The sequence below is a fragment of the Triticum urartu genome, chromosome 3A (assembly GCF_056163025.1).
Source record: "Triticum urartu cultivar PI428250 chromosome 3A, HENAU_Tu73, whole genome shotgun sequence".
Classification (NCBI taxonomy): Eukaryota; Viridiplantae; Streptophyta; class Magnoliopsida; order Poales; family Poaceae; genus Triticum; species Triticum urartu.
This window is the reverse complement of record NC_141875.1, coordinates 481,825,446-481,839,367: the sequence shown is the minus strand read 5'-3', so window position 1 is coordinate 481,839,367 and position 13,922 is coordinate 481,825,446. Positions and strand designations below refer to the sequence as shown.

At 45.1% G+C, this 13,922-nt stretch overlaps 1 protein-coding gene and 1 pseudogene across 2 annotated transcripts; one reads left to right on the top strand and one right to left on the bottom strand.

Annotated features, from left to right (window-relative positions):
* Positions 1-9,221: 9,221 nt before the first annotated feature.
* On the bottom strand, positions 9,222-10,201 carry LOC147980201 (uncharacterized protein At2g29880-like). Its single transcript, XM_087516845.1, has 2 exons — positions 9,848-10,201; positions 9,222-9,764 (listed from the first exon to the last, which is right to left on the bottom strand). Exons 1-2 carry the CDS (start codon positions 10,199-10,201, stop codon positions 9,222-9,224), a joined length of 897 nt encoding a protein of 298 aa, XP_087372971.1.
* An 886-nt stretch (positions 10,202-11,087) lies between these two features.
* Positions 11,088-13,877, top strand: LOC125544515 (uncharacterized; annotated as a pseudogene). The gene is made up of 4 exons (XR_015619149.1): positions 11,088-11,213; positions 11,312-12,620; positions 12,714-12,786; positions 13,640-13,877. The product of XR_015619149.1 is annotated as an uncharacterized LOC125544515 (transcript).
* The last annotated feature ends 45 nt before the right edge of the window (positions 13,878-13,922 follow it).

Sequence of the window (13,922 nt, the reverse complement as noted above, 5' to 3'; positions counted from 1 at the left end):
TTAACGAAAAGCAGTAACATGCTACACTACTCTAATGCAAGCAGTAGAGAGAAGAATAGGCGATATCTGGTGATCAAAGGGGGGGCTTGCCTGGTTGCTCTGGCAAGAAGGAGGGGTCATCAACACCGTAGTCGTACTGGGGGTCTCCGGCAGTCTCGGGGTCTACCGGAAAGAAGTAACGGAGGGGGAACACAATAAATAATAGAGCAATCAATGTAACAAAAAGCAAGATGCGACATTACGTTGTGCTAGGGGTGACCTGACGCGGTACGAGGTGATACCGGTGAAGGGGGGAAACATCCGGGAAAATATCCTCGGTGTTTCGCGTTTTCAGATAGATGAACCGGAGGGGGAAAGTTGTGTGTTCGCTATGCTAGGGATGCGTGGCGGAAGAACGGGTTGCGTATCCCGATTTGTCTCGTCGTTCTGAGCAACTTTCATGTACAAAGTTTTTTCATCCGAGCTACGGTTTATTTTATATTAATTTTAAAAGAATTAAATCATTTTTAGGATTTATTCAATTATTTTAATTCAACATTATCCAGAATAGTGTTTGCTGACGTCAGCATTGTTGGGGAACGTAGTAATTTCAAAAAAATTCCTACGCACACGCAAGATCATGGTGATGCATAGCAATGAGAGGAGAGTGTGATCTACGTACCCTTGTAGACCGACAGCGGAAGCGTTAGCACAACGCGGTTGATGTAGTCGTACGTCTTCACGGCCCGACAGATCAAGCACCGAAACTACGGCACCACCGAGTTCTAGCACACGTTCAGCTCGATGACGATCCCCGGACTCCGATCCAGCAAAGTGTCGGGGAAGAGTTCCGTCAGCACGACGGCGTGGTGACGATCTTGATGTTCTACCGTCGTAGGGCTTCGCCTAAGCACCGCTACAATATTATCGAGGATTATGGTGGAAGGGGGCACCGCACACGGCTAAGAATATGATCACGTGGATCAACTTGTGTGTCTAGGGGTGCCCCCTGCCCCCGTATATAAAGGAGCAAGGGGAGGTGCGGCCGGCCAGGAGGAGGGCGCGCCAGGAGGAGTCCTACTCCCACCGGGAGTAGGATTCCCCCCTTTCCTAGTTGGAATAGGATTTGGGAGGGGGAAAGAGGAGAGAGAGAAGGAAGGGGGGGCGCCGCCCCCCTCTCCTTGTCCTATTCGGACTAGGGGGGGAGGGGTGCGCGGCCCAGCCCTGGCCACCTCTCCTCTCTTCCACTAAAGGTCTAAAGCCCACTAAGGCCCATATACCTCCCGGGGGGTTTCGGTAACCTCCCGGTACTCCGGTAAAATCCCGATTTCACCCGGAACACTTCCGATATCCAAATATAGGCTTCCAATATATCAATCTTTATGTCTCGACCATTTCGAGACTCCTCGTCATGTCCGTGATCACATCCGGGACTCCGAATAAACTTCGGTACATCAAAATGCATAAACTCATAATATAACTGTCATCGAAACCTTAAGCGTGCAGACCCTACGGGTTCGAGAACAATGTAGACATGACCGAGACACGTCTCCGGTCAATAACCAATAGCGGAACCTGGATGCTCATATTGGCTCCTACATATTCTACGAAGATCTTTATCGGTCAGACCGCATAACAACATACATTGTTCCCTTTGTCATCGGTATGTTACTTGCCCGAGATTCGATCGTCGGTATCTCAATACCTAGTTCAATCTCGTTACCGGCAAGTCTCTTTACTCGTTTCGTAATACATCATCTTGCAACTAACTCATTAGTTGTAATGCTTGCAAGGCTTATGTGATGTGCATCACCGAGAGGGCCCAGAGATACCTCTCCGACAATCGGAGTGACAAATCCTAATCTCGAAATACGCCAACCCAACATGTACCTTTGGAGACACCTGTAGAGCTCCTTTATAATCACCCAGTTACGTTGTGACGTTTGGTAGCACACAAAGTGTTCCTCCGGCAAACGGGAGTTGCATAATCTCATAGTCATAGGAACATGTATAAGTCATGAAGAAAGCAATAGCAACATACTAAACGATCGGGTGCTAAGCTAATGGAATGGGTCATGTCAATCACATCATTCTTCTAATGATGTGATCCCGTTAATCAAATAACAACTCTTTTGTTCATGGTTAGGAAACATAACCATCTTCGATTAACGAGCTAGTCAAGTAGAGGCATACTAGTGACACTCTGTTTGTCTATGTATTCACACATGCATTATGTTTCCGGTTAATACAATTCTAGCATGGATAATAAACATTTATCATGATATAAGGAAATAAATAATAACTTTATTATTGCCTCTAGGGCATATTTCCTTCAAGCATGACGTCAGCATGACATCAGCAGTTGACCTGGTCAACCTGACAGGTGGGTCCCACCTGTCAGTGACACATTTAGTTATCCAGTTTAATTAACCTAATCAGGATTAATTAGGGGTGGGCCCCACTGTCATTGACTATTTAATTAACTAACCGTAGTTAGCTTAATTAGTTATTTGGTTAATCTAATTAAGGTTAATTAGTTTAATTAATTGTTCAGTTTAATTAATCAAGATTAATTAAGTTAATTAATTAATTAACTAATTATTATTATTATTGTTTATCTATTTATTTATTCATTTATTTTTATATAAATTATATATATTTTTCATTTTTGTTCTCAGGGGCGTGGGCCCCATTTGTCATTGGCCTAGAGGGGGCATAGCGGGTCGGGCACACCCGAATGGGTGCTGGCCCACGGGGATGCACCCGACACGGGCGCTGCGAGCGCCACGGAGGGGCGGAGCGGTTGGAGACGGCGCGCTCGGCGCGGCGCGTGCGTGCGCGATGGGGCGGAGGCCGCAGCAGAGCGGAACGAGGAAAACAGGGGGGCTCCGGGGCAGCAGCGGGCGCGAGCGTACGGCTCTGGGCTGCGGGGGCCGCGGCCGAGTGCGGTGGCCGAAGGCGGGCAGCGGTCGACGGTGGGAGCAGTGGGCGATGAGCGCTATGGGGGGGGGAGCTGGCGCAGCGGCGAGCTTGTGTGCAGGAGGCCCGACTAGCGAGTGCGGCAGCAGGAGGCGCGGGCGCGCGCGGCGGACAGGGGGGTGCGGGGCCGGTGACACAGCCAGGACGGGCGAGCGACGATGGCAGTGGTGAGGTCAGGCGAGGATAGAGGCGTAGCGTGGCCATAGGCACATGCGGACGGGCGTGCGCGGGGTGCGGTCGGTGCGGGGCGTACGAGGTCGAGCGCGGCGACCGCGGTGCAGGGGCGGCCAGATGCGCGGCGGGCAGTGGTTGGGCGACGCAGGCGCGAGCAGCGCGCGTTCAGGTAGTGCAGGCGCGCAGGCGCGCGTGCGCGGGGGCACGCTGGGCGCGACAAGGCCACGACGGCAACAGCGGAACCGCGGGGAGGAACCATGGCGTGAGCGCGTGCGCGTGTGGAAGAGAGGAGGAGGGGGAAGCTCACGGGGACGATGTGGGGCTCGTGGCAGTGTGGTTGAGGAGGAGGACGGGCACGAGCCGACGATGGAGAGGACGGCGAGGCGGCTCCGTCGAGTGGACGAGCAGCACGAGCTCCGGGCGGCGGTGGTGGCGCACGACGACGTCGAGCGGGCGCGGCTCCGGGCGGCGTAGAGGTCCGACGTTGTCGGGGCGAGGTGAGGCGATGGCGACGAGGTGGCGGGAAGCGGCAACGGCGAGGCGGCCGATGGCGTCGGGGCGTGGCCCGATCCAGATCGGCGAAGAAGGGGAGGGAGATATTTCGGGGGAAGAGAGAGTAGGTGTCGGTGGAGGTTTGGGGTCTCACCGGGTGGGGGAATAAGGGGATTGGGGGGGACCGGTTGGGCCAGTTGGGCCGGCCTGGCTAACAGCTGGGCCAGATGGCCCAGTGGGGGGGGGTTCTTTTCTATTATTAATTTTTTTATTAGCTTGTTTTCTGTTTTTGTATTTTCTTTTCTTTATTTAGTTTCTTTACATTTTTAATTCATTTTAAGTATTTAGGTCTCTTATAAAAGCATGGATCCCATATCATAAATTCTTAGGCATTTATTTGCACACCTCGAACATTTTTGTTTTAAATTTTGAAAAAAACTTTTATTGTTGACCTTTAATTCAAATTTGAATTCGAATCGTTTTGAACTAACGCGAGATTTTTCAACAGTAACTCAGGTGACGTGGCATCATTACGAGGGGGTTACTGTAGCTTAAATATCCGGGCGTCACACTCATACATATCAAGTGACATTGGCGACCTTTTTACCATCAAATCCTCACACACACTCTCTCCCTCCCTCTTCCTCACTCTCTCTCCCCCTCTCCCACTCACTTTCTCTCTAACACGCACATACATATCCATCTTATTGGGTACGGGACCATAATCCATCTATTTCACACACACACACACACGCTAGTGCATAACAATATGGATTATGTGTATTATATTTGCTACCACAACTGAGGGAATTAATTTCATGTAAATCGGCCAGCCACAGCTCCAAGAATACGCGGAGGAGGTGGCCCGGGTCGGCGTCGGCGCCGTCCGGCGTGGGCCATTGGCCCGCTTCCAAGTGCGTCTGCGCATCGGCCACCCACGCCGGGTTCTTCAAGTGTCGCTTCCACCGCACCAACTCCTAGGGCCACGGCCAGGGCCAGGGCCAGGGAAGCCGCCCTTCTTCGCCCCCTTCACCGGCCGCGGCACCCGGCCTCGCCGTTCTCGTCCTCCGGCACCGTCGCAACCCAGTGACGCAGCCCAAGCATCGGCCTCGAGAATCAAGAACGCTCAACAACGGAGAGGGAAGGGAAGATCATATACATGCCATAAGAAAGGGAGTTTATTTACTGCTCCCTCGATGTATTGTTTTCTTTGTTTGGAGATTGATTATCATCCGTGAGTTAAGATAAGCTTAATGTGATTGAGCGATTTTTCTGAAAATCAATTATTTGTTTTCTAATTAATGTGATTGAGTGATTTAAGGTAAGATTAATTAATTTAGATTTGATCTTTAGAGATTGTTCGTGATTGATTCTATATTACTAAATAACTTGCGTCAGTATGGAAAGTTCTGATCTGTTTAGATTTCTTTCGTTGTGTGAGAGAGCGACGCAAAAGTAAACCGATGAAGTGGGGGAGGGGATGAAAAAAATCTACGAAAAAAACCCAGCTAAGGTGGGAGGAGGTATAAAAAAACCATGGGAGGTGGGAAGAAAAAACCCTGAAAGCGAGACTACCAACTGCTCCATTAGAGTAGAGATTAATGTGATTGAGTGATTTAAGATAAGGTTAATTAATTTAGATTTGATCTTTAGAGATTGTTCGTGATTGATTCTATATTACTAAATAACTTGCGCCAGTATGAAAAGTTCTGATCTGTTCAGATTTCTTTCTTTGTGTGAAAGGGTGACGCGAAAATAAACCGATGAAGTGGGGCGAGGGGACGAAAAAAACCAGCGAAGATGGGAGGAGGTACCAAAAAAACATGGGATGTGGGACGAAAAAAAACTTAGAAGCGAGACTACCAACTGCTTCATTAGGAGTAGAGATAACTTGCGTCAGTATGAAAAGTTCTGATCTATTCAGATTTCTTTCGTTGTGTAAGAGGGTGACGCGAAAATAAACCGATGAAGTGGGGGAAGGGGACGAAAAAATATCTACGAAAAAAACCCAGCTAAAGTGGGAGGAGGTATAAGAAAAATCATGGAAGGTGGGACAAAAAAAACCCTGAAAGCGAGACTATCAACTGCTCCATTACGAGTAGAGATTAATGTGATTGAGTGATTTAAGATAAGGTCAATTAATTTAGATTTCATCTTTAGAAATTATTCGTGATTGATTCTATATTACTAAATAATTTGCGGCAGTATGAAAAGTTCTGATATGCTCAGATTTTTTTTATTGTGTGAGAGGGTGACGCGAAAATAAACCAATAAAATGAAAGGAGGGGACACATTTTTTTAATGAAAAAACCCAACGAAAATGAGAGGAGGTACAAAAAATCATGAAAGGTGAGATAAAAAAATCTGAAAGCGAGACTACCAACCTGTTTCGTTAGGAATAGAGATGAGTATCAACAAAGTTACATGCGATTGTTAAAAAAAACCATTTGCCGCCCGCGGGCGGCAAAGTAGGAGCTCCGCTCGGAAACTGCGCAGGAAGGAATACATCTTCGTGGACTTTTCGCGGACCTTTTTGTATGCAGGCGCATTGCGTTGCCCTAAGTGGTTGTTTGGATAGAGAATATTAGCGCCGAGTTTTAGGAAAACAAGTTTTAAGCAGATTTTTTGGTAAACCGGTATTATTTACTTTTTGGTGTATAATCTGTTTAACGAAAACTTTGTTTGGGTTATGGAAGGTGTAAAACCAGCGTACGCAGATCCTTGTTTGGAGACCGCTCGCCTATGGCTATTCCCTGGCTTCTAGAAAAAAAAGTATTTTCTATTCTCCTACCCCTGAACTCATGGCCTTCCCAAAGCTGGCCACTTTCCCCGAATTGGCCGGACGGCAGCCTCCAAATCGCCGATTCGTCGTCGCCATTGCCTCCTGCCACCACCACCACTTCTCGGCAGCTCGGCCTCTTTGTGTCAAGTTAATCACTGCTCGTCCCCAGCTCGTCCAAGCCACAGCTCGCCTCTGCTCTCCCATGGACGACACGGCGCACGCGCGACGCCGGCGGTCGATTTCCCTCGATGGCTAGGTCGCCGCCTCTACCTCCACTTCGTCGGCTCCTCCATAGGCTTTGTACGGATTTGGTAGTCAGCCTGCCGGAGCCCAAGAAGAAGCACAGGGACATTGGTCTCGCCTGAGTCGTCGTCAAGCGCAAGCTCGTGGTGGATGCTCTGCGCCGTCCTTGGCGCCTTCGTCCTCATTGATGTCTCTATCAGCATCAGCGTACTCCATGGCCCGCCATCAGTCAAGTACATCGACGCTGTCAACAAGGTGCTCCAATTCTTCAACTACAGAAATGTGAGTACTACTTCACTTCACAGAGCCAAAAAGATACCTGATTGCGTATGAATGATCTATTATCTTTGCACATTTCGGCGCATATAGGCTAGTCAATTGATTCATTCTTTAGCTTAGCCCAACACATGGACGTTCACGCGCATTTGTACGTTTTGATCTCACCAGAAATTATGTACACAGAGTAGTTATCTATTTCAGATTTACAAGTTCATTTTTCAGATTGTTACTACCTTTACAAGGTTAGTAGCTTAGTCTTGTCCATTTAGTTCATCAATCTCACAAACTAGAGAAGGCATACAGAGCTTTTACTGATTGCTTCATTAGGTGATTGGCATAGAATTATTATTTCAGCAGTGCTATCATCTGTAGCTGTAGAGACAGAGTGTGCTTGAATATAAATAGAATAGAAAGTTCCTGGGCCTACTAAGGAATGAAAAGATATAATGATAACTATGCAGTGTATATGCATATAAAGATCGCAATAAAATATTGCAGTGTTTAATCATCATCTTCTTCTTCTTCTTCTTGCATGGTACGTCGTTGATGATTAGTCCACAACTGTTGAGCGATGCCTGCACGTAATCGCTCACCAGCAACTCGATCATCTTCTTGTAAATTTGCGTGCCCTCTAACTTGTTGGTCACCTGTGTCAACATTTCCTTCTATACCCTCTTGTTCGAAAAGCTGAAACAACTCATCATCCCTATCAACCTTCCTAATGAAGTTATGGATGATGCAACAAGCCATAACAATTTGGACCTGTTTTTTGTAAGGATAAGGGATTCCTCCATTCCTGGTTAATATTGGAAATCAGGCTTTTAGAACACCAAAAGTGCGTTCTACAACATTCCGCAGTTGTGCATGTAGATGGTTGAACATATCTTTCTCACTACTATACCGACGATTAGTTCCACGGAAAGAACCAATGTGATAGCGATCTCCACGGTAGGGGGCAATAAATCTTGGAGTATTTGCGTATCCCGAGTCAACAAGATAAAATTTACCTGCATGTAAAGTTTGATATCACACTCAAATTTTCTATCATATAATCATATGTTTGAGACAATGAAGATAAACTTTACTTGCATGCATGTAAAATTCATGTATTTAAAATTTCACCTTCTGGAACAACAAAGCCACCATCAGTAACAGCCCACCGTAAAACGGCCTGATCCGATGCAGAACCTTCCCATCCAGCAGCCACATATAAAAATGACATGTCAAATGGCACTACCGCCATAACATTTTGAGATGGATAACCATGCCTATTTCTGTATGGAGTTTGCTTATCAAGCTTGATCTTTGCATTAATATGTGTCCCATCAATTGCTCCGATGCAGTTCTATTGGTAAAATTGTGAATTAGAATGTAAGTTTTAAACCATTATGCAAGTCATTTGGAAAAGGAACATGTTCTTGAGATAGGATATATACCTTGAAGTATGGGTAGTACCTTTCATCGGCCAATATTTTGGTTGGAACTTCATTGGCCGGATCAGTTATGCAAACATCACGCAAACCATTTATGGCTTTTAAAACTCTCTTGAAGTGTCGACTAATTGTTTCTCCTGAATGTTGAAATCTATCCTGGAGAACACGATTCCTAATATTATGCCCAATTGTATGTAGAAATATCACTAGTTGTTCATTCACATCCATCCGTTTTGTATCCTTAAGTAAATTCCTCTCGCACAATGCATCTCGCAGTAAGTAGAAGGTGTGCTTATCAACGCGAAGTTGTTCATAAAATCTAACTGGATGCCCTTCTAACCACTCTTTAGTTTTCTGAGCACCAGTTAATTTGGAAGTACTACGTGGTGTTTTGAATAGTCTTCCAAATAGCACATATCGAAACAGTGACACTGCCGAAATGTTATGAATAACCATCTGCTCAGAATCAGAATATTCTTCATTTGCCATATCTTCCATCACTCTCCTTTAACTGATCGATAGACTTTCTGTTAAATGGCAGGACAAAAATCATGTAATGAGCGAGAGAACACCATTGCATCATTGTTGTGTCAAACCAATCAACGTAAAGGAAATGTATGCCATCAATTTTATATATTCGGTTCTTTATTGATTTGAAGAACATAAATATATATAACTCCAAATATCAAGAGTAGAAATTTATAATTGGATCTTATAATTAGCAAGCAACAACACCCAAATAAATATATAAAATTGCAACTGCCATTGATTGTTTGAACACAAAATTACAGAAGGATTAATGAAAAATTGCAAATATGACTTAATCTCAAAGCTCAACGGTACATTACAAGAAAACAAAACTACGCATTGTCAACCCAAAGAGATCGAGTCTCTTCATCCATCTCCACGAAAATCGCCCTTTTATTGGCTTGTTCAAATGCTTCTGCAGCTTTCAATTTTTTATTTGCCTCAAGTCCAGGCATGCTATTTAATATCTTCATACATGCTTTCACTGAGTAAGCTTCTATCTGTTGTGCTGCATTTTTCTTTGATTCAGCAATGATGAGTGATGCGTCCGCTGGGCGATCAATTGCGTTTATAGCATCATCGGCTGATCGCTTCTGTCCCTTTGGAGGTTCTTGTGATCCACTTGCATTGCACTTCTTCTTTTTCTCTGCCTTGGTGCTATTAGGCTTTTTAGGACAAACAATAGTGGGATCATTTATTTCATCGGATTCTAGTTCTACCACCTCATTCAAATCAATTTGTGCTTTAGTTGTTTCACCTTTCCCTTTGCTAGATACAGCACCGAGTCCGGATGCAGTAGAGCTCGCACATATGTCTTGCAGGTCTATCCAACTAGGCCACACTTTATCTCGGTATTCTTGAATATTCTTATCCTTCTGCGGTTTGTAAGTTCATTGTTAGTCTATTGGTCAAGTGTATGATATGGCAATTATATAAAAGTTACTATTCTTAAACTTACCAAAATGAGTTCTGCCCATTTTTCTTCTGGAGCTTTGATCATTTTGTCATCGTCATCCCAACCAAATCCTGTGTGCTTTAGAAGTCTGTCCATGGTAGCATAACAACTCCTGTAGTACTTATGGCGATTTTTTATTTGTTGCAACTCAAGTTTGTCTACCTTGGACTCATTGAACTTTTCTAGGATTTCACGCCATGCTTTTTTTGTGTATCCTGTTCCTTCCTTCCCTCCATTTAAAGTTTGATCTTTTAGTATGTTCAGCAATACTTTGTCCTCTGAAGATTTCCATGTGTGGTGCTTTGTGACCTGCTTATCGGTCTTTTCCTTCTTAATGCTTTTGATTTGGTCATCCATATTTTCCTAAAGGGAAATAAAGCAACAAAATGATTACTAGTTAAATCATTTAAGTTACACAAATACTGCAATCTTTGTTACCTTTGGCACCAATTATGATCTAAGGAAATTATCATGAAGGGTATTCCATCTACAAGGATTGCCTATATTGTAGTAAAAACTAAGACCTGACAATTTACATATGTGACTAATCTATAGGGAATAATTGTCTATTCATCACTCAAGTAAACACACAGCTGCTACAGATTTAAATTTCAATTTCGTAGTTGCATTCATGTCCTGAAAGCATGAACCTTCTTCCTACAGATTTGAGTATGCTGATCAGTTTCTGATTATGGACCTTACCTGTAGGATGACGAATCTGCAGATTGATCTCTGGTGATGGAAACAAGTTGGGGAAGAGAGATCCCTTCTCTTCCCAGCAGCGGCCATCTGCCAGTAATTGGTGATCCCAGCCTAACACCGGCGGCCAGGGAATTGGCGATCACAGCAGGGGTTAGCGGCTAGCCATTGAACTAGGTTTCCAGATCTCTTTTTGCTGATGTTTGTTGTGCCGCCATCCAGTTTATATAGATGCGATGGAAAAAATGACGCCTAGAACTGGCTGCGGGAGGGAAGAATTGGCGCCAATAAGTTTGTTGAGGAAGGAGCGGAGAGGAAAATGTCTGTTACGGAAAGTTTTATGTAATCTTGTTTTCTCAAAAACGAGTATTAGTCGTTTTTGATAAAACGTAGTTTCCTGGCTTTGTGAAAACAGAATTTAAGTTATCCACGGTTTTGTTGGAGGGCCCAAACATAATTTTAGTTTGCTGGGCGGTTATATGGGTTCACGGAAAACTAGTTTGGCTAATCCAATGGTATCCAAACAAGGCCTAAGAGCGAATTGTTCTAAAATATATATATAACTGCGAACTTGTTCATGGCCCCCTCTCCACTTCCATTCCCCCTTCCTCCACCGGCTCTGCTGGATCTGCGGCGATTCACACCGCCTTATCGCTTCTGGAGATCGCTGGTACGCTGTTTTGTCTGTTGATTGCCGAAGCTTTTTATTTTCCTTCTTTCAACTGTGGTTATACCTATTTCACTTCAATCTTTCTTTTCCCCAGCAAGATTGATATTTGGCCGGGTGGCATGTCGTCGTCGATGTACCCAAAGCGCCGTTCGGCCGTGACTGCGTGCAGCATCAAGCTCCCCTCGGGCCTGACTGCGTGCAGCAGCAAGCGCCCTCGACTCATAGCTGCCGCCGCCATCTCATATCCATCTTCGTGGGCGTCTCTTCAGGCAGATTTAGTTCGCCTGATCGGGTGGAGGGTGTTGGCGAGCGACTTGAGGGACTATGTCCGCTTCCGCGCCGTTTGCCCCCACTGGCGGTCTAGCTCCGTCTGCCCACGCGGCCGTGGTGTTGTCGACCCGCGCTTTCACCCGCGCCGGTGGATGATGCTGCCCGAGGGCCACGGCCTGTATCCTGGCCACGGCAGGCTACATGGGTACATCCGCTTTATCAACCTCTCCACTGGCGCCATCGTCCGTTGCCTGCTCCCGCTTTTCAGAGATCACGCATCCTCGACTCGGTCGATGGTCTCCTCCTCTTGCAACGGGACGAAGACACCGCCATCCGCCTCCTCCACCCATTCACTGGAGACATTGCAGAGCTGCCGCCACTTGCGACCCTCATGCGTCTTCCTGGAGCCAAGAAAAATGTTGAAATGGTCTGGACGTATCTTAGAAACATCGGTGCCACGTCTGTCAGTGTTAGTGCAGCTGGAGTCATCACTGTCATGATTGTAGTTTATAAGCTATCGATTTTAGCCTTTGCTACCACCAGGGACCATCAATGGAATGTTGCAAGCTGGGTGCTCCCACCAATTGGGAGGCTAATATCATCCCAAGGCAAGCTATACATGATGGATACTTCCACATTTTACACTAGTGGTTCTGGAGACACTCAGATCTTCCAGATCAATCCACCCCAGCATGAAGAGATGGGTTCAGGTTCGTCTTCGATGCCATCAAAGAAGTTGATTGCTACATGCTGGGCTGGCAAAATGCCTGCCCCTCAATACCTGGCAGAATGTGACTCAGAGGTCCTGGTGATTGGGTATAGCGACGGATTTTTTACGCACCCTTTGGTTTACAGACTGTCTGACCTTATCCTTAACAGGGCTGTCCCGGTAACTAGTATTGGAGACAATGTTCTGTTTATTGATGAAAGGATTCTGAGTGTCAGCTCTAAGGTTCTGCCTAACATTGTGGGTGACTCCATTGTAACTGTTCATCCCACGGAACTGTATTTGGCAGAACGCCACCTCAATAGTGACACATGGTTACAGGCAGCGGATGGACGTATTGCGAACTGTCATTTATCGAGGCCCTATAGCCTCATTTATCATATCTTCACCTGTTGCCATCGTGCTTCTTGGTGAGCTAATTATTCTGCCTGATTTTGCTGTTCCTTAATCAGAGCCTTTTGTGCTACTTGCTGAGTTAATTGGTTCACCACCTCTGCCTACAGGAACAAAGGAACGATTCTTTACCAGTTTAAGAATCAGAATAATTGGAAAGTGAAGAGAAAGTGGCGCCAGGGGGTAAGTCTGAACTGCAATACTACCTCGATTCTATTGCAGTGGATGCATTTTTGGCTCTTTTTATTTCTGCTCAAGGTTTTTAAGGCGGTAAGGCGTCATAAGGTGATCAACACCGGCCTTACCGCCCAAGTGCAGAAGTCGTAAGGCAGACTAAATGCTAGGGTGCTGTCAGTCCGCCTCACCGCCTAAGTGACGCCTAAGCGTCGCCTTAAAAACATGGCTTTTGCTGATGATCCACCACACAGCCTTAATCTAACTCGCCAGCAAAATATTTTTGTGTTATGGAAGTGAAACTGTCCACAATCCAAAATCAGTACACTGGGTTTATTGACCTTCCGTTATCAGATGTATGAAATATTGCCATTCAAAAATTCACACATCTGGATCAGTTGTCCGGGTCTTATTTGCATATAGTTTTCTTGACAAATGCTGAAAAAGAGTGGCACTTTCTTATTAGTGAGGGCCATTATTTTGGCAACTAATGCGATGCAGTTATCCTTTGTGATGCACCTCCAATCAACTTCTGGTTCAGGCAACTTCAGATTTGTTTTCATAAATAAACAATGCAAAGTTATCTGTGAATAGTATCACTGGTCACATCCTTTTGTTATTTTGTACTCTTCACGGAATATGCATTTGTGCTTGAGATCTTGTTAACTTAATTCCATACTGTACCAAATTAGTAGTATTTTCACCAAGGCAAATTTAACGATTTCTTAGTTTCACATTTAGACCAAAACATAGAGGCAAATTAGGAGTTATCAATTCTCTATCTAGATACTTGTGCATGTTTTTTCTTCCTTTTTGTTTGATCAAATTGGTTTAGCTTCGCTACATGTTGTCCTTTCGCTAGGCATAAATAATCTGGACCATGGAGGTGATGGCTGGCTATACTCTGCATCTTCACTACTAGGGAAAGGAGAGGTGGTAGTGGCAGATTAATTTTAATATTTTATTTATTTATCATCGTGATTGCTTTGATAGAGATCTTTTCTCACTAAGCTCAATTATTGTACATTCTCTGCATGGCTAAATTATGTGCTTTGTGCTGCACATTTTGTCAGCAAAATGCAATTTTCCTGTTTTTTTTTAATTCTCGCTAAAAAAACATCCAAGTAACTGTTATAGACTTATTG

What these genes read in the sequence shown, in the direction of transcription:
- LOC147980201 (XM_087516845.1), bottom strand. Translation starts at nt 10,201, where the DNA reads ATGGATGACCAAATCAAAAGCATTAAGAAGGAAAAGACCGATAAGCAG. An exon ending in AATGGGCAGAACTCATTTTG is followed by an intron (nt 9,765 to 9,847) that starts GTAAGTTTAAGA and finishes TACAAACCGCAG; the next exon opens with AAGGATAAGAATATTCAAGA.